The 23,552-nt window shown below is 43.5% G+C and overlaps 1 protein-coding gene across 2 annotated transcripts in view; it reads left to right on the plus strand.

Annotated features, from left to right (window-relative positions):
- Positions 1-23,552, plus strand: part of LOC144933798 (phosphatidylinositol 4-phosphate 3-kinase C2 domain-containing subunit alpha-like) — a 70,095-nt gene that overhangs the window by 18,052 nt on the left and 28,491 nt on the right. For both annotated transcript variants that reach the window (XM_078858932.1, XM_078858933.1), the window contains exons 6-17: positions 1,318-1,472; positions 4,220-4,340; positions 4,953-5,064; positions 7,522-7,601; positions 8,344-8,407; positions 9,925-10,071; positions 11,907-11,985; positions 13,768-13,996; positions 15,983-16,105; positions 19,582-19,752; positions 21,444-21,555; positions 21,954-22,096. In XM_078858932.1, the coding sequence (XP_078715058.1) occupies positions 1,318-1,472; positions 4,220-4,340; positions 4,953-5,064; positions 7,522-7,601; positions 8,344-8,407; positions 9,925-10,071; positions 11,907-11,985; positions 13,768-13,996; positions 15,983-16,105; positions 19,582-19,752; positions 21,444-21,555; positions 21,954-22,096 (1,536 nt within the window). The remainder of the gene's footprint in view (positions 1-1,317; positions 1,473-4,219; positions 4,341-4,952; positions 5,065-7,521; positions 7,602-8,343; positions 8,408-9,924; positions 10,072-11,906; positions 11,986-13,767; positions 13,997-15,982; positions 16,106-19,581; positions 19,753-21,443; positions 21,556-21,953; positions 22,097-23,552) is intronic.

The following is a 23,552-nucleotide window of genomic DNA, read 5'->3' on the forward strand; positions in this document are numbered from 1 at the left end:
GCCATGAACGTTTATTTATAACAGGGCACGTATCAATGTGCACTCCTTGGTGGTTGGATGAAAAGGGATACTCATAAGCAGTTTTGTGAGATCTACTTCTGCAGGATATTGTCTACACACAATGGGTTATGCATTTATTTTTGAGGTCTCAAAATAGAGGTGATGCTAATAGCACAATTTGAACACAATAGCGAAAAAATAAAACACTTTTGTCTTATTTGTAATCGTGCTAAAATAGTTAAATGTACTGTTTATGAATGTACTTACATGTGGTTTGATCTCGTGAATGCGTTTACTGGAAGAACGGATATAGACTACATTGGCAATCAAAAATGAAAGTGTGTTGATCACTCCATTTAGAACCTTACATTCATATTAAACTTCTTACGAGCAGTTGGTGAATCAATAGCTAATGAATGGCAAGCTTTCTCTACGTTATGCTATAGCTTTGGAATTACCGATGTTGAGATTGCAATGCAAATCAATATTTGCATTACCGATGTTAGCAAATCAGACCACCAAATTCTGTGCCTGCATTAATTAAACATCAGAGTACATATTTACAAAACTACACATGACTTACAATTTAAATATTGTAAATATAAAGAGACATTTGTAAGTTGCAAATGAACCCATCTACTTTTCGATTTAAAGCTTTCGTGACTGCAGGGATTCATCTTCTTGGTTCTTTCGGTAAAGTCACATAGAAGGAAGTAATAAAATAATAAAAATAAAACATAATAAAATAAAATAATTCTCACGACGTTTCGGCTACAACGCAAGCAGCCGTCTTCAGGTGAAGAATGAGACACTACCAAGCTAGGAGCTTATATATTAGCTTATATATAAGCTCCTAGCTTGGTATTTTATTTTATTATGTTTTATTTTTATTATTTTATTACTTCCCTTCTACGTGACTTTACCGAAAGAACCAAGAAGATGAACCCATCTACTATTCAATATATGGAGTGCTCACCAAAAACATTAAGGACTGTTATCTCTGCTTCCTCCTACCGATGATTTTCTTTGGCACTGGCAGTAGTGACAATTGTTTATCCAACCAAAAATGTGGGTTTGTTCTATGGTGAGGTACGTGTCTGTGAGTGAGAGTCTTTAAAATGTTTTGATGTCGTGAATGAGCTTCCGAAATATGCATCGGAGGAGGATGGGGAAAACAGTTGTCGTTGAGCAGACGTATTTCCATTGTCGGCGAAACTGGACTTTTTACGAGCAACAAGTTTGTGTAGGAGCGCATTAAAATAGCTGAACCTCAAGATGCGTGTGTTTTTGTCCTTTTTTTTTTCGCCCCCGCCACAGGCTTCGTGAAGAGCACCCCCACATGTCGTGCAGTAACCTCGGCTTCGTGCTGAGCCCTGTGCTACTCGAGAGAGACCTGAGCAAGGAGAACGTGAGCGTCAAGGTCACCATCGAGATGGAAGGCCTGCAGCAGCCAGTCACGTTCACCTGCGACGGTCAGGAGCCTTTGTCCTTCATTGCGTCTCTCTCTCTGCGCATTCTCTTTGTCCATAATAAAGGGGTTTTTTGTGGTCAGATTGCCTAAAATATAAATGTGTGGTTAAATTCGCCACCAAAATTAGTACATTGGATAATATTGGATAATAATTATTATGGAGAAGATTGTATGCGAAAGGCTAAGTGTTAAACTATTATCTGTGTTAAAGTGTGTAACTTGTGTCTCCATGTACAAGTTTCTACTTTTACAATCAACACAGTTTTATTACACTATTGGAGTCGTGATGACTGTCACATGGCTACAACAAAATACAATTGCTTGGTTGATGTAAGGTCTTCAATGTAGAAAAACAATCTTGTATGAGAAGGCATTGAGGTTAACCAACCTTTGATGTTTAAACGTTCATCGTTTATGACGGTGTGGACCGCGAGTGTCTGGCATTGCTCGCCAAGGAGCCTGAAGCTGAATTTGGCAAAGCGCAGTCTGGTAAATATTGCAGACTGCAATAATGGGTACAGGCCACATCCATAAAGCTGAAAGGGTCACCTGGAAGAAAGGAGAGATCTGGGAAGAAAGAAACCTTCTTTCAAAGCCCTGCCTTACCAAATCACGTTAAACCGACAAATCCTATTATCTGATGACCTTTTACCCGTTGCAACGACAATCCGTTTATATATCAGTCCTCTTACACTTCTTAAGTCCTGATTGTATTTGAGCAGGAAACGTTTTTGTTAAAACAAATGTCATCTGATAGGGAAGTCATGACATCGAACATTACAACTGGGTCCATTTTTACTCTGGGTTTGCCTGCAGCCACTTTATGTTCTTCTCAATGTCATTTTACATTTGGACATGCACGGTGAATTAACACGGTGGTCTTTCTGCGCGCACACAGCCTTCCAGTGCCATTAGCCTTGCCTAATATACAGTGCTCGTCTGCGGTGCTTGCAGACCCAGCTGAATGTGCTGGCTGCTGTTCAACTTAAAGTACCGTGTATCTTAAAGCCCACATTGACCTTCACAAGGCATATTCAATTGCTTCTCTCAGATAATATAATCAATAGACATCATCTTCGCTGTGTCCTGCAACAGTCTCCCATATCCATCCGTGAATTATTGTTCATATATTTAGTCGTAATTTTTAACTGGAATTGATTGATATGCTGACACTTGCCACCTTAGTCGTAATTTAGTGTAAATCTATAATACTATTTCAGGCTCGACATTATATGCAAGGCAGGGGCAACATTCCGTTTTGAATATAAATGTATTAACTTGTTTTTAAAATGCTTTCACATCCAAACTTCCCTTCTCCAGTTATAAGACAGAATAAAATTAGGCGTCATTGCCTTTGAAAATTTTCGTGTTTTAAGATACAAATTATTTTGTTTCGAAAACATTAGAACAAAATTAATGCTACTGTATATGTAAAAGTAAGTAAGGCATGTTTTAGTAGCCTGTGAGCTAAGAAGCTCATAAGTGGGGTTTCATCAATGTAAACCACACGCCGTTTCCGTGACAGACAAAACACATCATAGAAAGAAAAATAAATAACTAAAACAAATTAATAAATCGTTTAAAAACTAAGGAATAATATTGTTTCAAATATTTAAATGCATCTTTTAAAAGTTTTAGCCAATTAAGGAAACAAAAAGTGCAATATTAGACGTAAAAAGTGCCAGTGGTAAAACACACCGTTTTCCAAGAAACACTAAATTAAAATCTCCAATAAAAAAAATATATAAATGTGCCATCAATCAACCACGACATTGCACTGAGCAAAACAAGCAATCAAGGTGACAGAGATGCCTTGTGGAAAATCTACAGTATCCTTCACATAAGTAGACCACATGTCAAGCTATCATCTGTCATGCACATTGGACAATGTTTTCTTGATTTTAATTCTTAAACAAGTATATTTTACTGGCCTACTTCTCAGACAACTCTCTTCTGGTCATACCCTGTTCTATCCAGATGAGAAAGTGGATAGAGACATTTCTCTGCCTTGAGGCCTTTTGCAAATGCGCAAGATTTGAACGGCAAATGAACGTCACGTCTTTCGTAGACAGCTTTGTTCTGCCCGATGTGTTTTCAGTTTGTACCTTTATGTTGTTCGGCAAAATATCCAACGTTTCGCTCTCCGTGCTGGGATCTCCTTCAGAAACTCAACTGAGCGTCTCGCTCTCTCCCTCGATTGCATAGCATGGCTGTGTTCCCCTGTTGCTGCTTCCTGTTTGTAACGTTGACTGGCTCGGCTCTGTGATTCGGGACAATTGAAAACCAACGAAGTATTAGTTTCGATTTAAAGCTTTCGTGACTGCAGGGATTCATCTTCTTGGTTCTTTCGGTAAAGTCACGTAGAATGGAAATAATAAAATAATAAAAATAAAACATAATAAAATACAATTCTCACGACGTTTCGGCCACAACGCAAGCAGCCGTCCTCAGGTGAAGAACAGGTCTGTCGAGAAGACAGAGTCAGGTGAAGAACAGGTCTGTCGAGAAGACAGAGTCAGACTGTCTCCCCGACAGACCTGTTCTTCACCTGATGACGGCTGCTTGCGTTGTGGCCGAAACGTCGTGAGAATTATTTTATCATGTTGTATTTTTATTATTTTATTATTTCCCTTCTACGTGACTTTACCGAAAGAACCAAGAAGATGACGTATTAGTAGTCTCTCCCGCTGCACGAACGTCAGTGGCGATGCTTCCTTATGGATGTTTTCTGCTCTGGGTGGTGGACAGTGAGCTCCCCGGTGGAGCTGATCGTCATTCAGGCACTGTGCTGCACCCACGACGACCTCGGCAAGGTGGTGACCAGCGACTACGTGCTCCGCGTGTGTGGCCGGGAGGAGGTGCTGCAGAGGTATGTTCAGAGAGCACTGGGTGCCTATCAGAGGGGCCCTCTAGATAACCCGAGTCAATAAGGTAGCTTTTTTTATTCAGAACCAGGGCCAAGGTCTTTCACGATTTCTCTGTTCTATTTTTGTCACCGGTCAGAAACCACTGAACTAAAAATAACATCTGCTCTCATCAATCAATATTAATACTGGGTTAGAGTCTCCATGGATTGAGCATCCATTTTCAAAGGGGACATGAGTGTCTGTAATTTCAAATATTAATAATAAAATCGAGTTTTTGCTCTCAGTTATATCCGCTTAAACATATGTGTTTACAATTGTTCATGTTCTACAATCTGATATTTTTTTAAATGATTATTTTCACACATGAACACATACTCCAGTTAAAATAAAGAATGAAAATATCCCCGGTATTTAATTGTTCATTGTTTCAAAGCATATACATATACAAACATCCAAAACCCCGCTCGGTGTATTTGTAAGCCTACTACTACTGGGTGCAGCGTTGAAAGAACTTTCACGTGGAAATCAAAGGGAACCATCTGTACGTGCCACTCCCCAGCCTGACCACAGCCCCAGTGAGAGACCTCGCACGCTATTGTGTTTGCCGTCCACAGCCGGCAGTGCCTAGGCAGCCACGAACACATCCATCTGTGCCGCAAGTTCGACACGGACATCCGCCTGCAGCTGCTGCACGTCTCGGCCATGCGGCACGACCTCGCACGCACGGTCAGGCCCTACTTGTTACATCCTGCATCCCCGTGTTGCCTAATGGGGCCACATTAAGCACCGCCGTGTGGTAAAATAATAAAGTAATGCGACGCAAGTTGGTTCAATACAACATCCTACAAAGACTTTCCCCCAACGACCTCTCTGCCCTCTCATTTCACTCTACTCCTCTCCCAGCACTCTCCCCCCCCCCCCTTTCTGCCAGGAACCAAGGCTTTTTGTCGAAGTCCCGCAGCCAACCGTGGCTTATTGTATCTATGTGTGTACGTTGAACTTCCTTCGCACCGTACATAGCCAACTGTGCTAATGAGAGGTGCCGGAGGGTGTGCATTCTCCCTTCTTTTCCTCATATCTGGAACTCCCTTCCCTTAGCCATCAGTGCCATTGGCTGCCGGACCCCATTCAAGTCCAAGCTCTCAAAACCCTTTATGTTAAGAGCACTCTAGATCGGGAGCACTCTTGTGACCTACTCGATGTAGTTCCATTCCTTACTTTTGAATAAATTGTCACTGCACTAATGTCATTAAGTGCCCTTGACTATCATGTCAACTGTTTAATGAAAGTGCCGAAGTTTATTACTTGTGTGAGACTTCACGGGACTCAACGCCGAGCTATATACGATATGTTTGTTTTTTGGATTGTATCTTCCTGATGAAACTAGTACGGGGCAGTCCTCGTCTCTGTTTACAGCTCTGAGTCTCATGGTGCGCACTGCCCTTTCTTTATGACGAGCATTTTCCGTACCGTGGCAGTCACGAAACCGGTGTAAGCACAACAGTAAATGAGCTAACTTGAGGCACAACCCAGAGTTGAACCCATAACCTTCCACATGCGAGTCAAGTGCTCTGCCGCAGTATCACCAGACCGGAATGTTTTTATTTGGTGGCAATAAAACATTACGCATCGTATGTGGGTGAGGGAGCACTGCATTGTTTCGGAGTAAAAAAAAACGATGAAGCAAGCTTCGGTTGAAAAAGTTGCTTATGTTTCTTGAGCTAAATATTTTGTTTAACGTCTTCTGCTTTGTTAGCTCAACCACATCGCACAAAAGAGTTATTCTACAAAGACGTGGAATTTTTCTGGGATGGTGGCAATAAATAAACTGTAAGAACCTCAAAATATGACAAGAGGCGTTGTATGTAGACATGTAATGTGTGATTAAAATATCTTGGGAGATCTTTGTATGTTTTCGCAATGGTAATTATAATGGCCATTTCTCAAGATAAAAACATGCATTGCTTCAAGTTGTCATTGAGACATGTTTAAAAAGTTGACTCACATGGCAGTCAATTTAACACGTAGACTTTCACGACCAATATCCTATGTAATAAAGGTTTATGGGTTAGATCGCGTAAATATATAAATGTGTCGTTGTAACCCGCCACCACCCGACACAGCCAACTAGTAAGGATTGTCACGTAAACAGAACATGCCAATTGGTGTGTTGGAGGGCCAAGCCACAACATTTACAATCTTTGAGTACGACGTTTCGCCAGTAATTACAACCAGCTTCAACAGGCGACAGCCAGATTTGTGGAGAAGTCCACCTGTTTTGTTTCTTATATAGAGGCGTAGATGTGAAAACCACCCTTCTGTGCTCTTGCACAATGTGGGGGGGGGGGATTACTGTCAGCAGTAGCAGAACACGCGTGCCAACAAGGACACTCAATTGATTTTGATAATGTTGAAGTTTTGTGCAAAACTAGCTACTACTGGCCAAGACTAATGAGAGAATCTATCGAAATTGAAAGAAATCAAAATAACTTTAACCGTTCGGCTAGCTACCGTCTCAGTCTTGCGTGGAAGCGAATCATCAACCAATACATTATTTATTTAAATGCATGCCTACAAAGGGCAGCGTACTTCAATAGGGATTACTGTTGGTAGGGCTATTGGAATAAACACAATGGACAGGAAGGACAAGTTCAAAGGGCTTGCGTAATGCACATTGTGCAAAAGCGCAGAAGGGTGGTCAACACATCTACGCCTCTATCTAAGGAACGAAACAGTAATAGTGTGATGCTGCGTTGGTATTGGGTGCACAACCACCATTTAGAACAACAACAAAAACTCAATCGCAAGCGTCAAACAAGAGTATTTCTCCACAAATCTGGCTGTCGCCTGATGAAGCTAGTTGTAATGAATTAATAACGTCGTACTCAGTTTGTAAATGTTGTGGCTTGGCTCTCCAACACACCGGTGTGCTGTACTAGTGACGAATTGGCCACGTTCTGTTTGTGTGACAATCCTTACTAGTTGGCTGTGTCGGGTGGTGGCGGGTTTTAACGTTTATATATTTATGCGATCTCACCCAAAAACCTCTATTATGGATCACATGGCAGTGTCTGCACCAGGTTGAGTCGTTGTTGTGATTTAGTTCGTGCAAACTAAAATTGCGCCCGTGATTATTTGTCCTCGGGGGTTTCGCGTGCTCGTGCCGTGGATTGACCGTCGCAGAGCGAAGACGACGCGGATCCAACAGACTTGCAGCAGCACTTGCATCTCTACAGCCACCCTCTGAAGCACACCGTCTCCAGGTTGGTGCCGCTACTGTCTTTGTTCGGCCCCATTTACTATTAAAGTATTTAAACTAAACTATAAACAGTTTTATTTTCTTTACCACGTAAGGCCCACTGAGCTATATAGCTCTTCTTCAGAAACTACCTGGCCACAAGTGATAGCCCAACGAAGTGGTTTATCATGTGGACGTTAATAGCAGACAAATACTCTAAACGTATGTTTATAAATGTGGAGGGAAAAACCGGAGGAGCCGGAGAAAAATTGCACACAACCAAACTCCAAATATACAGGCGTCAGGGTCGGGATCGAACTCTCTACCTCCTTACTCTCTGCCTCCTGCACACCAGGTGAGGTAGTTAACATCTCGCCACGGAGATGTTGTGAAATTGTGTGCATACATGCTTTATTGTACCCAATGTCAGCAAAGAGAAATATACAGACGAGCCTTATGCTTAGTTGTTTGTCGAAATAATATTGAAGATAATAAACATAATAATTCAACAAGTCGGTGCCTTCCTTAAAATATGAACAAGTAGTATGAATATTCGTTATTATATATAGAAAACGTACTTAATACAAATTAAAAGTACATGCAGAATGGAATTTCTAACTTTCAGAGTGCATGCAGCTGGCAATCAAGGTCCAGACCTTTTTTTCTCTGAATATCTGGCTGCCTTTCCAAACTATTTAATACTCATCTTCACAGCCATCATTAATGTTAAAACTATTGTTCTTATCTTTGTACTCGTGTTGTTGAAGGAAAGGGCTATCACAGCTGATGGATGCGTACCACAATGAACTGGACATTTTTTTGCAAACCAAGGTTTGTTAAAAATTTTGGTCATTTTTCGTAAATAAAAACAACTGTCTGCAATGTGTAACTCCGTGTCCAAAGTGTGCGTCCGCTTGGCTGGGTTTGTCAGCACTGTGTATGAAACATCTGCAAAAGAACGGGGCATGCAAAATTGCCCAGACTCATGACAACATCCTCCCCATTCAGAGTAAACGGTAAAGGTGCAGCGCTGCAATTTCTTTGCCCAGCCTATTGCTGGCGGAAGAGCCTCCAAGAAGAGGGAGCTCTAAAAGAGAGGGCATTTTTGGCCCCACCCTTGCACAACCGGTCAGATGTTTAATAAGCGCTCGAGGTATCCACGCTTTACTGCACCGGATGTGACCTGCTACTTGACCAATTGTGCCTGCAGTCGAATGCAGGCATTGTTTTAGTAAGTTTTAGAGGGGCTTGGTTTGGCCCGATTTTTTTGATTTAGTATAGATTTATACTTCAAATTTTTTTATCTGTATTGTATTATGATTGTTATTGAGATCAAACATCGAAATGGATTTTGTTTTCACTTTTTGTACGCAACATGGATGGATTGTGCTTTTTCTGTAGGATTTTATTGTTTACGTATGTGATGTTCAGATTTGTGTACAATGAATTTTTTAGGTGTATCTTGTAATTTTATTGTTTGTTGCGGTTGAACCCAAATCAAGAGCCGAATTGTTCACAGGGTAAATCCTAATAAATTAAACTGAAAACTGAACTGAAAACTGGACACGCGCAGAGGGAAAGGGTGGGGGTGGGGGATTAAAGAAATGTTATTCTTTGTTTCAACTTCCTCGCTGAGTGATTAAATTGAACCGGCGACCTCTAGATGGCAAGTCCAGTGTGCTCACTATTATGCTACGGAAGCACCGCTCCGTGCAAAGTATCTTGCTTTCAAATACTCTTTGGTTTTTTCGGTAAAGTCACGTATGTAAAAAATTAAATTAAATAAATGAAAACAACTAAATTAAATCGACGTTTCGGGTGCAACACAAGCGTCCGTCATCAGGTGGGAAAGCATGGCCTACTGCTGATTGAGATAGTGACATGGTACCCTAGAGCCTGGAAAGCATAACCCCCCCATAAAATATAAATCCCGCTGACGAATATTTTCTCTCTCAGAGTTCTCTTTGCGATGGGGGTTGCTCAACCCGCGTTGTTGTTTAGCAAAAACGTGGCGATAAATGTCACGTAGGTGTCGCTTCTCACGCTGTAACAGTTAATTCCTGGTTGCAGGTTTACATTCAAATTGTTGTAGAGTTGTTGACTTTTATTTATGCATCTGAATACAACTGTTTACACATATACATGTGATATTTCTGCCTTACCTGTTACTTAATCGCTCTCTTTCATGCTGGCATCAGCCCGAAAACACAATCTGGGCACAGCAATAATAATAAGAATAGCAAATTTAAAGTCCGTTATCAATCTGTCACTGCTTGAAGGCCATGGTCGTCTTTGGGGTTGTGTTTGACCTTTCTTAACCACACTGGCCCATGCTTGCATACTTTCAGTGGGAGCAGCACCGTGGGATGGAAAGGGTGGCGCATGCCACCAAGGCCGTGTGCAGTGCGCTGTCCCACATCGAGACCCCGGCCGTCACGGAGGCTGTGCAGGCTCTGCGGCATGCAGCCAACCGCCCACGCCATACGACTATAGAGGTTTGTCCCCTCAACTATGTCCACTTTTGCCGTCTCTGTCTTACACTTACATCCATGCAATTCATGTACAAGGCATGTAACTATTTTCCCCTCCACAGTTCGAGAATTATCATGATTCAGGCTGATGATTCACTTCATGGATTGCTTCTTTTTTAATGTTACACACAGCTTGATTGTGTGTGTGTGTTTTTTTAAAGATGTTATTTATGTGCATGCCCCACGCGCGTGGTACATTCTGTCCGGCGTTACAGGTCATACCCATCAGTTGGTTCTTATTTTGAACTTGCGGTGCTTGTGTTATTTATTTTCGTATTCATATATGCTTATGCACATGTATATGTTTACACGTATATGAATTGGAAATGACCAGGATTTTGCGTGCACAGTTCAATGTATTTGTCGTGAGCGTAATTTGTGGATCGTCGCATCCCCCGAGTGTTTCCACTCATCATAATCTCAGCTAATGCTCCCAGTTCTACCTCTTAAGTTAGAACGATCGACTTTTGTTTACACTTCCATGTATCACCATCCACACTGTCCTTTCACTTGGAGCAGAGACCCGGCCTGTGTTAGCAGCACTTTTTTACCTCTGGGTTTTGCTGTGCGTGCGAGTCTTGACTTCCTGCTGAGTTCACATTGCCATCGTGCAGCATGCATGATCCTCTGGAATAGTTTTCCATTCACATGGGTAGGTCAAATGCATTCTTGAGAAGTAAAAAGACGCTACCGGGATTAGATTTGATGGAGCTTGTTTGGAATGCATGGTTTTGATTGCTGTTGCAATTGATTTGAATGCACGTAAAAGAGTGTGATAAATATATTGGCTTCTGCCAGTAGTTCTAACTACATGATCCCCTTGTTGTATTGCATGGTTAAACGTGAGCACTTACACATTTAACAAACATATAGAGTTGATTGCAAACTGAAAATGTATTTCTGTATCCTGCATATCAGTTAATATACGTTCTCTTTATTTTAGCATTTAAATATATACTCTGATACACTCATTGTGACTGTGCAATACAAATATGCTTCTCTTTTGTTCCTAAACGCACTTATAGAATGAATTACACATTCTGCTGTTTGCCTTGGAGCAATGTTTACTCACTTATAATGGCACAGAGATTAGTTATCTTTGGTTGAAACCTTACTTACCATGCACTCTTACTCAAACATTCTCATTCCAACCAACCTTCTACTGCCTGCATGTAATAATAATTTGCCAGATTAACAAGGGAATTCAATTATTATTATTATTTTAACTGAATTCCGATGAGAAAGTTTTACAGTACATAGTGGAAGAGCAGACTCTGGAGGGGGTAGGTGTTGAGTGCACAACAATGACACAATCTGGCAGAAAGAAAGTGATGGTTAGGTGTGGTGACCCAAAGATTGGTCATGATGATCATAACCCTTCATTCATTGACAAATCAATTCACATCGGCACACCAAATCAGAGTGGCCAACAAATAATTTGGCGAGCACCACCATATACTGGCGAACGCGTTCCTTTTGGTATTTACAGTGGAATGCCTAACTTGGCCACGTGTTTTAATATTTTATTTTTGATTGGGAGGGCCGGAAATTACATGTTACGGGACAATATGTCATTCTTACAGTGCAGGAAAGCCGTGTGGAAGCGCCGCACTACTGGACATCTGTGAAAAATAACTTTATAGCTCATCGGATTCATCCAGTATGAATAAATATTCTGATTCTGCCTTCCTCCGGCACGCTCGTGTACACACGTCGATGGGTACGCGCTGTGCCCCCCCCCCGCTTTGAGCGTTTGTGCGCCACCCGGAGCTGCAACTACGTTGTGCGTGTGCGTGCAGGCCACGGGGGCGACAGCGAGTGAGAGGCTCTCGGTGGAGAACAAGCGCTCGCACACCCTGCCGGGAAAGCAAGATGCGAGTAAGGAACTCAGGAATGCAGCCCTGGAACGAGCCCAGCTCACACACGTGCACATGCACACACGCGCACAAAGACAAAGATCCCTCGTATAGCCTTGACAGACTGTTGGGGCAAGTGCTGTTAGCGAGCACCGATGAAGGCCGGAACGGTATGCGTGGAGGTGGATGGCCAGCACCACGCCCGACTGCGTTTGTCTCCCCAGTGCCGATGTTAACACACTGCATCAGGTACTCATTTGAGGCTGAGTCGACCTAGGGGAGGTCTAGGACCGGTTCAGATATGTGTCACCGATGTTGGCCGTGAGCGCACATCCAACTCGCGTCACAGAGTTTGTAGCAAAGCTCGTTAACCACTCCACTCCCGCTCCACAAAGATCCCCCATATAGCCTTAACAGACTGTAGGGGCAAGTGCTGTTAGCGAGCACCTATGAAGGCCGGAACGGTACACGAGGGGGTGGGTGGCCAGTACCACGCCCGACTGCCTTTATCTCCCCAGTGGCGATGTTTACACACCGCACCAGGTACTCATTTGAGGCTGAGTCGACCTAGGGGAGGCCCAGGACCGGTTCAGATAATTGTCACTGGGTGTTGGCCGTGAGCGGGGATCGAACCCAGGTCGCCAGGTTCATAGCGCAGCGCGCTAACCGCTACACTACCGCTCCGCGCACACACACACACGCGCACAAATTTGCGCGCCGCTGAACATTTGCTTCCAGTTATCGCTGCTTGTGTTTTTCCGCAAGAAATCGAGCCGACGTTAGATGCACAGTGTGCGAAAGCGCGGAAGCAAGTGCTGGCATCGTTTTAGTTGCTGATATTATCATGGTCATTACATTGCTTGCTAGTTATCTTTATTTTTCCGTAACAAAGACCTACCATTTACCGATTTAGTCTTGAACATTTTTGAGCATAGCTTCAACTAAGTGAATATATTTTTCACAAATGCTAATTATTGGGTTTTAAGAACAAACACCTAATTAATGTAAATATTACATAGTTGCTTGCGAAAAATGTGCTACAGTGCATTATATGGAAGACCATCTGGCACCTTATGGAGAAGTACTTCTCCCGCTTCTTATTGAGGCGCATTACATATGCTCAATGGTAATCGCAGACAATGCTCTTTGAGTAATAACAACCCATCCACTTGTCTTGAATCTGTGTTGTTGATCTATGTCATTCTGAGACATTAACTACTTAATCCGGCTTAACCAGATAAGCTGCTCATTATAGCGTTGGCTAATCAACTTGTGTAAAGCTGCGACTGTAATGCTTTAACCACGTGGCGCGTAAATACACCATGACCAATTCAAGTAATCTATTCCAATTCATTGACCTTCTAGTGCATGTTTTAAAGCATCTGTTTGACATGTTTGCTGGCTTTGTAACTATGGTAGTAATTAATTTGATATAAATGATTCATTTAACATACATTTTTTGTGATAAGCAATTGACAACAATATGTTGTTGATTCATAATAAGAAAAAAATAAAGCCTTTATCGATGAACACCTAAGTGTAGATATCTGAGCAACCTACTTAATGTACTGACAATCTAATCGCCCACCCATAAACCCTGTAGGTTTGGAGTATCACAAGTGATGCTAACGTTTTGCATGATTCCTCCAAAGCGCCGCATCACCGGATCTTTACTCATACCGGTGAAATCCGATGAGCTATAATAAAGCTCTTTTTCAAAGATGTCCAGTCAACGCTGGAGAGTGTGCGCGCTGGCCGACTCCTGGGTGCCTCGCTCAACCCACGTGGCGTGCTGCTCCCCCAGGGCGCGCGGGCAGCAGCGGGGAGGTGGAGACGCAGGCGGAGCGGCTGACGGCGGCACTCTACGAGCTCGTGGAGCTCTACTGCGCCGCCTTCGATGCCGACTTCCTGCCCGGCGCGACGGAAGGGATCGTGGCGCGTGACGCCGCCGTGCGGGAAGCGCCCGGAGTCACCGACACGCTGCGCTTCACGCTGCACGCCGCGCACCACGTGCCGGCCAGCTGGATCACCAGGTAGGCTGGATCAACAGGTAGGCTGGATCAACAGGTAGGCTGGATCAACAGGTAGGCAGGATCACCAGGTAGGCTGGATCAACAGGTAGGCTGGATCAACAGGTAGGCTGGATCAACAGGTAGGCTGGATCAACAGGTAGGCTGGATCAACAGGTAGGCTGGATCAACAGGTAGGCTGGATCAACAGGTAGGCAAGCCGACTACACAGGTGGTGGCCGTTTTGATAATGGCAGAGCGCTAACGCGTGGAGAAAGTGCTCCAGTGACGTCACCGCATTTATGTATCCGAGTGAACGTTGCAGTGATGTCACCCGAGTGATATGATGCTATTCTGGGCCATAATCTTAAAGTCCGACTGCATAGTTAGTCATGCTATACAGCACTCCGATGTGTTTCCGGAGATGCGCCCAGTCCGGCGTGATTTCCATTTCGGGTGGAGTGAAATGTCAGACTTCGTGCCGAACCGCACACTTTGTGTTTTTTGTGTTTAGTTTGTTGTCCATCCCCGCACCTCCGATTAGCACAGTTGGCTATGTACAGTGCAAAAGAAGTTCAACATACGGTACAACAAGAGAACACGTTGCAGAGCTAATCATTTGAAAGTCTTTTTTTCCTACTCTCAGGAAGTTTTAACTTTCACTCGAGGAGCCTGGGACATACCAGCCTTGCGTTGTAAAGACAGCATTAAAGCCTGTTTTGTTTTTGTATTGCGTCTACCTCTGAGCAAGTCAATGAAAATGCATTGCTTGTCCACCCAGCCACTGTGGTCTGAGGGCTTAACTCAGTCATCTCGGCATATCACAGTGATTTCTCCACAGCGGATTAAGTCAATCCCACCTTGTAGGAATTCAACCTCTGCCGTCACTTGGATACAGCAGCAGCACCCATTGTAGGAATGTGCATTTTCTACTTGTGGCTCATAGCCCATGAGACCTTTCGCTGAGTCTCTGCAATATTTAAGAATGGTCTTGTATTGTATATTTTGGCCAATTCCTTGGAGTATGTTTTGGGAAGCACCTGGAGAGAACTCGTGCGTGCACATGTGCAATTACTCAAGTAGGCTGCTGAAACAGCAGCCTACTTGCTGTACTGCCTTCTAGGCTATGTAAAAGACGTGCAGGCGGTTCTCATGCATGTATCGATATTTGTGAGATTCCTCAACCCTGTCTTCAAAGCGCCAGGTTGTGTGTGTTTGTAAGTATGCTCGGCTGTTGAATTTCCTTTTAGACTCGTAGAAATATATTTGGGCTTAAACGTGATGTTTGGCATTTATATTCTGTATGTGATGTATATGCTTTACTCATACAAATATGACAGTGGTATTTTACAAACGTTAATATCTTTTATTGCTTTCTTTTTGAAGTGTATTTTAATATAACTCATGTCGCATATCAGCACAATATGTGTATATGAATAATATAGGGCAGTGAGAAGAGTTTACATGAAGCCTTACAGAAGAATTGGCATGCAGTCTTTTTTGTCATCTCCTTCTGAAAATATTTCAACCACCATATCCCCCCCCCACATATTGGTAACATATGGGGCTCTGCTAGAAAGAAGGGGGGACCTCTGCTGGCAATGTCATTACTGCATTGTACAGAGCTGGTGTTTGTCTTAACATATTAGTGTGTATACAGAGGTGGTTTGATGTATTTGAGGTCAAGCCGCTGCTCAGAGCAGAGCGAGCAGCTCCTGGTTTTGAATCCAGCAAGCTGCGTTAATTAAAGCAGACTCTCAAGTTCAGTGAGTTGATGGTCTCAATGACTCCACATCAAACTATTTTATTTGGATAAAGTCTCTCTGGGAATTTTCAATACTCTGTGATAAATCGTTTCTGCTTTCAGTGGGGGGCACTCTCTCTGTGAGATTTCCAAATGGATTCTTCGTCCCGTAACACGACCCCCGATTCGCCCATCAACCAAAAAAGTGAAAAGTTGTGCAAATGCTACAGACGTGTAGAAAGCCATGGCGGTTTGTTTCTCTGCAGCTATGAGAAGTACAACATCGTGTGCTCTCTGACGCATGGAGGCCGGTCGATCCTGCAGCCGTACAAGTGTCAGTCGGGCCGCATGTACAAAAGCTTCTTCCACCAAATCCGCTGGAATGATCAGTGAGTCTGGTGTTATTATTCTTGACGCACGCACGCGTACACGCACAGCACATCACTCGCTCTCCGCATGTTCCATTATGCCTGTGAATTAGCAGTAAAAACGACAACAGAGTAAACACATTAAATATATGAACAACCTACGTTTTGGAAAGCTACATATCAAACAAGGTATTGAGTATGCAAACAAATTATTTGTTGACACTGTTGGCAGTTGTGCACAAACACAGTTAACAAGAAACTCAACACATTCCTCAACAACACTAGCCTTAAACGTAAACGTTTTTTTAATAGGTGACGTTTCGGGCAATGGCTCTCCAGTGCCTTGTTTTCACAAAAACAACCCTTCCCACAATGCACTGTGCCAGCAAACATTTTATAATTTCACTTTCAACATAAATGAATTTATTTAGTCATACATTTCATTCTTGAAGGATTTTTTTATTGCCCCATATCTACTACTAGGTAACTTTTCACGAACCTTTTTTTAAAACTGGTCATCAAAAAACATCTTTAAAATGACATTTTCATCAAGCTGCATGTTATTAAGTGCAGTCTCCAATCCTTACTAACTCCGCCACGAAGAAGGGCCATTTCCCAAAACATCACCTGGACTTTTTATTTTAAGGCTCTGCTGTTGATGAATGTGAATGTTTTCTTATTTGGTATGTAAAAGTACTCTCATGCATAATGTCCAAGCAATTAATTGAGCTGTCATTCAAAAACTGATTTGGGAAAAGGTGGCTGGGTGGCTCCGCTGGGTTTGTGGGTGCGAATCCAGGAAGCCGCCTGTAATTATACCATGTTTTCAAAGTTTATTGAGCTGGGGGTCTCAGCCCACTCACAGGTCACTTGAAGGTATTTCAGAGGTAGCTCTGTGGTATTTGTTTCTGCGGGCCGGTCACTCGCACGGAGGGTCACGCTGCTCTGTGAGGGATCCCAATGCACACCTTGCCATATTGCACGATGCCGATAGCACAGTCGGGATACATTTGGGGCAAATGATGAGAGAAAGGAACAATAATAATAATTGGGAAGGAATCGTTTTTTTTTAACTAGAAAGAAGACATTTCGTATGAAAAGCATCATAAAATAAGGAGCAATTTCCAAAATTGGTGTTTACTCATAACATAGTAATGTTTATTACTGATACATTACATCTAGCAAAAGGAACAGCTGCAAAGAAAACATTGCCTATAGTATTAGCATATGATGTAGTATGATGCATAGCCATCAGGACATCTGTACGACATGTAAAATGCCATTATAGACTCACTGTGAAACCAGTTCTCATTGTGTGCGGAATTACGGGGTTTTGTAGTCAGTGGTGACCAAGATTGATGGCATCAACTTACAACACGAGAAAATTTGGCTTAATCACAGGTGTGTGCCTGAATTCAGTCCCAGGCTGTCAGCAGTGGTGTAGCTCAATGCTCCTGCATGGCATTTGCCATCCCCGCCACCCGCACGCCCTCTGCATGGGGTATTTTTAAATTGTGCCATTGATCCGATTGCCACAGCTGTCCCAGGGATGTTGGAAGATATGGCGCTGGCTTACATTGCATTGATGCAGATAGTGGAGTCGAAACTGAGTGCTCCTGTGACGCTGGCAATAATGCTGTCCTCCAGTGAGATTCCATTGGACTTGCACAAAAGCTGCCAAAGAAAGCTGCTGTGGTTAGCAAGGGCAGAGTTTATTTCCACTGGCGACAGGTTGGCTTCCAAATGTGCATCGTGGGATGGAGTTGGGTGAAGAGAGCAATACCCCAGGCTGCCTAAGATCTGTTGTTCATTAGAGTTAGATTAATTGCAGTTAATAACATGTCACTTTTGGTCAGGCAGTCGCACGTGTGTTCCCAATTACGCCTATATAGGACAAATACAAATATTTACCACAGTTTCTGACAATTGTGTGAAATTACTTTGCGGACTGAAACAAAATAGCAATTGTAATTATAATAACAGGGTAATTCTAAAGATACAGATGAGGTGACTTCAATCCGAGCTGTGGCAATATTATTAGTGCAGCAGCACCAGTTTTTTGCGTGTGGGCAGGAAACCACACTGAACGCAAATGCTGCAGTGTCGACACGGGTTCTAACACGCAACAGACACTGAACACAATTTGACCGTGAAGTCTCTGATGTGTGTAATGATTCTCACGTGACGAGATACGACCTTGTAAGTGTGGCCTCGCGTGTCTTGCAGTAAAAAGTGCAGCTGTGCAAATATACACCGGCTTTCACATCCCCAGTCCGAAGTGCCCTGCTGCGAGCTAATGAACTGCCGGCATTGGCGGCTGTGTGCGTGATTGTGTCCACGTGCCTGCATTCATGATGTCCGCCCCGTGAGACTGCGTAAATGCATGTGTTCCATCTGCACCTTTATGTCGTATAATATGAATTTTTTTGCATACTTACTGTGTGTCTGCAGGCACACTTGCTTGTATACTCGTGTGTTTGTGTTAGCTTTCAGCCTAGCTTTGCTCTTGCACAAAATCTTGCTTGTCATAAAATGAGCACCTGATGTGGTCTTTGCCAATAACAACGACGGGGGAGATGCGAAGGCAGCTGGCATGGCGATGGCCTCATTGCCTCCTCGTGTGCTATTGTAACTTTTGTACCGTTCACTTGTGAGACTCATCCCCGCAGACGGTAGACCACACTTTTTGTCTTCAAATATGTGGCTTTGCTCTAAGCGGCAATGAAATAGAGGAAGCTATTGTGTGAAATACTTGGCTGTACCTGGAAACCCAACGGAAAACATTGCCTTCAAGGAAGAAACGCATTAACCAAAATTAATTGACAAAACTGAAGTAGTCCATTCAGGAATGCGAATGATCAGTAGCAGCCAAACATAAGTCTGCTTTCTTGGTGCAATAAACTCTGGATTCCAAAACCTTTAGTTTATTGAAAAAATATCTTCTAAGGAGAATTTAGCAAATTGGAAGCCAGGAAAACAGCAGGGAAGTATTACGTTTAATATACTTGGTTTCTCACAATGCTCTTCAAAATAAATAGATAATAGGTAATATACAGTAACATCTGTTGCTTTTATGTCAAGTAAAACCCATTCAAAAGAACTGTCATCAGCGTGATTAAGGTAACATCTTGACTTAAAATTAAATGTGATCTACAAATATATGTTCCTCAGTTTCAATGCCCTCTCCGTAAAGAATAAATGCCATTGCATTTATATTGAAAGGTCATTTCTTTAGAACTGCTTTTTGTGTTTAGTTTGTCCTTCCCCCGCAACCTCTGATTAGCACGGTTGGCTACGTACGGTGCGAAAGAAGTTCTACATACATTGCACACACTTGTGGGCCTATTGTATGTATTACATTGTAAGACTGCTAATAGCAAATGCAGTCCATTGCCCCCTTGTGAATGCCCCACTGCCAACTCGGTCCCTTATTTTGTTTTGAATCATCCTGTTGTTGTGATGTGCGCGCGTGCGTGTTCACTACGACGGACGCGCAGGGTGAACTTGCCAGTGCAGGTGTCCCAGCTGCCGCGCGAGACGGTGCTCAGGGTAACCCTGCAAGGTGTCCCACAGCCGTCCGCCTCCGGGGGCTCCCCCGACAGCAGCAAGCAGCGTCGCAGCCCCGAGCCGCTGGGCTGGGCCACTATTCCGCTCTTCAACTTCAGGCAGTGAGTATTCCGCCGGCAATTCCCCGTGGATCGTCGCGGCTTGATGCATCATCATCATTATCATTGCTGCCGCAGGCTTGCGGACGCCGTGCTGCGCTTTGTGGCAGCAAAGCAATACCGTCACAACTCTGAAGCACATTAACATTCTACGATGTGGCTTCATTACCATTGCCGTGCTGTGTTACAGACTCGACGCCACTAGCCCCAGAGTATTCGTATTACGGCGAAAATTCGTACATTTTCGCGAGACTGCTGTCCATTAGTCAATACTAAGCCAGTTGTTGGCCTGGTCACGAATTCGTTGAGCTTCCCACATCACCATAAAGGTGCTGTCATACACCTTTGATTTATGGTTTATGTTCGTGTCATATATGCACATAGAGCTCTTTACTACTGCCTGTGGTGCGTACACGTATGTTGTAGTGTGCTTGTGAATGTATAAGTGCTTGCCAGCTCGTGCACATTCCTCTAGACAATGCATTTCTTACCTCTGGCCACTGCTATTTCTAAGAAATTCCGAAAAAAATCTTTGGAATGGCTTTGTTGAATGTAAGAATGTGGCGCGTGTGTGTGTGTGTGTGTATGTTTCTCCATGTGGGAAGTTTTGGTATAGTGGTTCTCACACTGCACTGCAATCGAGTTGAGACCCGGGTTAGATTACTGATAATAGTGCAGAGTCATGCTTCGTGATGCCCTGTGGGATTGTAGACTCAGACGGAGACCAGGGATGAATATTCGGGGCTGCTTGCCGTTGATTCACGCCAACATCCACACACTTAGTTCCGTCGCGGGTACTCACTACTCCCTGTCTCTAACCCTGTCTCCCGACTCCCTCGACCTTCGTCCAGGCTACCTCGTACCCATCCACCCGGAGCCTCCTTTGTCTCTCCGGCCCAGGAGCCTTTCTACCTGCTACCTGCTACCTGGCTCCTCTCTCTCTCCCTGGCTCTCCTTTGTCTCTGACCCCTCCCCTTCCGCCCAGGTTCCCCTTTGATCCCCTTTGACCTGGCTCTCTTCCTCCTACCTGGCTCCCCCCCCACTAGTAGACGTCTCACTCTGTCTACTGACCCCCCTCCTACCTGCCGCCCCCCCCCCCCCCACTAGCAGACGTCTCACTATGTCTACTGACCCCCCTCTCTCGCCCTTCTGGCACTCCCCTTTTTGCTTGGCCCCCTTCCCACGGTTGCCCCTCGTTGGGTCCCCGCAGTACTCCTCTACATCAGTTATCTCCAGGAGCAGTTCGTATCTGAGTCTGGGCTGGGTCTCCCCTGGGTCAAGTCAGCCGACAATAAGAGTCTTGATTCTGCTTGAGTAGTGCAGTGAATATAAATTCTGACTAAAACCTCAAGGTATTCATCATTTAGTTGTGCGTGTAAACAATTTATTTCATATAAATGACAACAAAATGTATTAACACCATCACTTTACATGCTATTACAACCTTATAGGTGCTAATTAATAACACTTTTCCCCAATGGTGTTTTGCGTCTCATTTAACTTATTTCACGCCATACGTAGCCAACCATGCTAATCGTTGTTGCATTTGTGCGTATGTAAATTAATAGTTCTTAGAATAACCTCAGAATTTGTAGTTTTATTTTCGTATAAATATCTACAAACGATTTAATAATACAGAGCGACACACGTAAACCACTGCCTTCTAAAGCGCGATGTCCATGGCTACTGTGTAGAGTGTTGACCAGTGGAACGAAGCTGCTGTGCCTGGGCCCACCGAGTCAGGCGACCTACGCAGCCAGCTGCAGCGCTGCCCACCTGCTGCAGCCAGACAGCGTCATCCTCCAGGTATCGCGAGAGAGAGAGCGAGATAAAGTGATGAGCTAAAGCAATGAGAGATGACGTGGTGCGAGAAAGCGATGAGATAAATTGATGATACGCAGCATCATAATTTAAAGATACATTCATTTATAAACTATTATTTTATACTTTAATATTTATTTTATGGTGTCTATTATTACCAGTTATTTGGTGTTGTGATCATTTGCATGGGTTGTATGGCTTATTTATTTAAGGTAATGCATTCAAAAGATAGCTTTTCCGAGTCGAACATAATTATCCGTGAGCTATTACTATTCACGAGCAAGGAGGGAAATACTGTACGGAGCTGATAGAAAACTTAAAATGTGAAGCAGGTGTGTGTGTGTGATGTTCACATTTCCGTGCAACGCATTACTCTCCCACAGCTGGATTTCCCACCGACGAAGCTGGATATCATATTCCCCACTCCGATGGCAAGGGGGTTGTGGCTGCAGTACAACTTCGAGGACATGGATCCCGACACAAGGAAGAGCCTCCAAGTGATCATGTCCAAGGACTCTGTGCTGGGGTGGGTTGCACCAACCACAGCCTAAAAAAATAATGTGCATTTGCCCGACCCGCTATTTATGGAAGGAGCTGGTATTTGAATTACCGAGCACTTTTCCACTTTGCTCCATATTTAGGTTCACCGATATAACCGTAATTGCTTCAGGGTGCGTGAAGGCATGTGAACATAAATACGTCCGTTATATATATTTTTAGATATTTGGACGTGCATTCCGAATATTTTTACCTTGGTCGTCTGCGCGACTGTAAGTCTGCAATGATAAAAATTCCAAAATTGCTTTACACTTCATTTATGTGTCGAGTTTTTCATTGACATTTAAAAATATCAATGAGAGACGATGAACCAGGAACTTTCTTGGATAATATAATTTAGCAACTGCAATGAAAATACCTCTGTTCCTGGATACATTCTGAAAATAGTCTAACTTGGCAGTCTAATTTGAACCTTTATAAATCCACATAGAAAAGCTAAGGATGCAGCCTTGCAGTTACTTCTGCTGGTGTAAGCGCGCCACGCTTCAAGGGCGTTCTAGAGAGGTTCTCATGAAATAGTTGGCCTACTCTTCCCACACTTTACTCCACCGTGAGTAGACGGCCATTTGACTAACTGGCGGTTTACCCATTTATACTGCTGAGTGGACAGGAGCGTGGGGGCGTCATTGGGATTGAATAAACTTGTCCCATTGCTTTCTTCAACTGGTGCTCCAGGAGATTGGATCTGCGACCTCTGGATTGCAATTCCAGTGTGCTAACCATTACGCCGGGGCAGCATCCCTTTAAGCATACTTAGCATTTCTTGCGAAAGTTTATCGGCGTTTATAATTGGCAGATGACGCTTCATTGCCATTTTGGATGTGGGTTCCCCAAGAACGTTTAGGTCAGCTGTTGATAAACTTCGTTCCTCGAACTCATTATCTCACTTGACCCACCACCCTTCGCCAAGATATTCTATTACCTGGTTAGTCATCCTTCATATTAAGGGGTACATTATAATGTGCTCATTAATAGGCATATAATGTTTCCACCCCTCGTAAATTTGCAAACTGTCACCATGTGAGGTAGTGTTTGACTTGAGGAATCGATTTTCGCGTTTCCTTTGCTAATTTAGAGCCTCTAGTGGCTGCATCGTTTACGTGAACTAATTTCAAAGTGCATTTGTCAACTGACAGTAATCGAGTCTTACACAGGAAATTCAGTAACGCGTGTCATGAGCTCCAGAATCATATTTGATAAATTGATATGTGCCTACGTATTGCACACATATGTCAATCGGTACGCAGGAGAAGTTGTAGCAGGTTGCGGTTTCCAAAACGGGCGTTTGTGAATCGTTGTTCTCGACTGCCAAATACGTATTTCACTTTATTTAGACTTGAGGAATCCTATGAGCTATGAAGCTCTTTTTCACACATGTCTATTTGGGGTGGGTCAGCAAGTTGCAATAACAAACAATACAACAA

This window comes from Lampetra fluviatilis, chromosome 8, assembly GCF_964198595.1.
Source record: "Lampetra fluviatilis chromosome 8, kcLamFluv1.1, whole genome shotgun sequence".
Lineage (NCBI taxonomy): Eukaryota > Metazoa > Chordata > Hyperoartia > Petromyzontiformes > Petromyzontidae > Lampetra > Lampetra fluviatilis.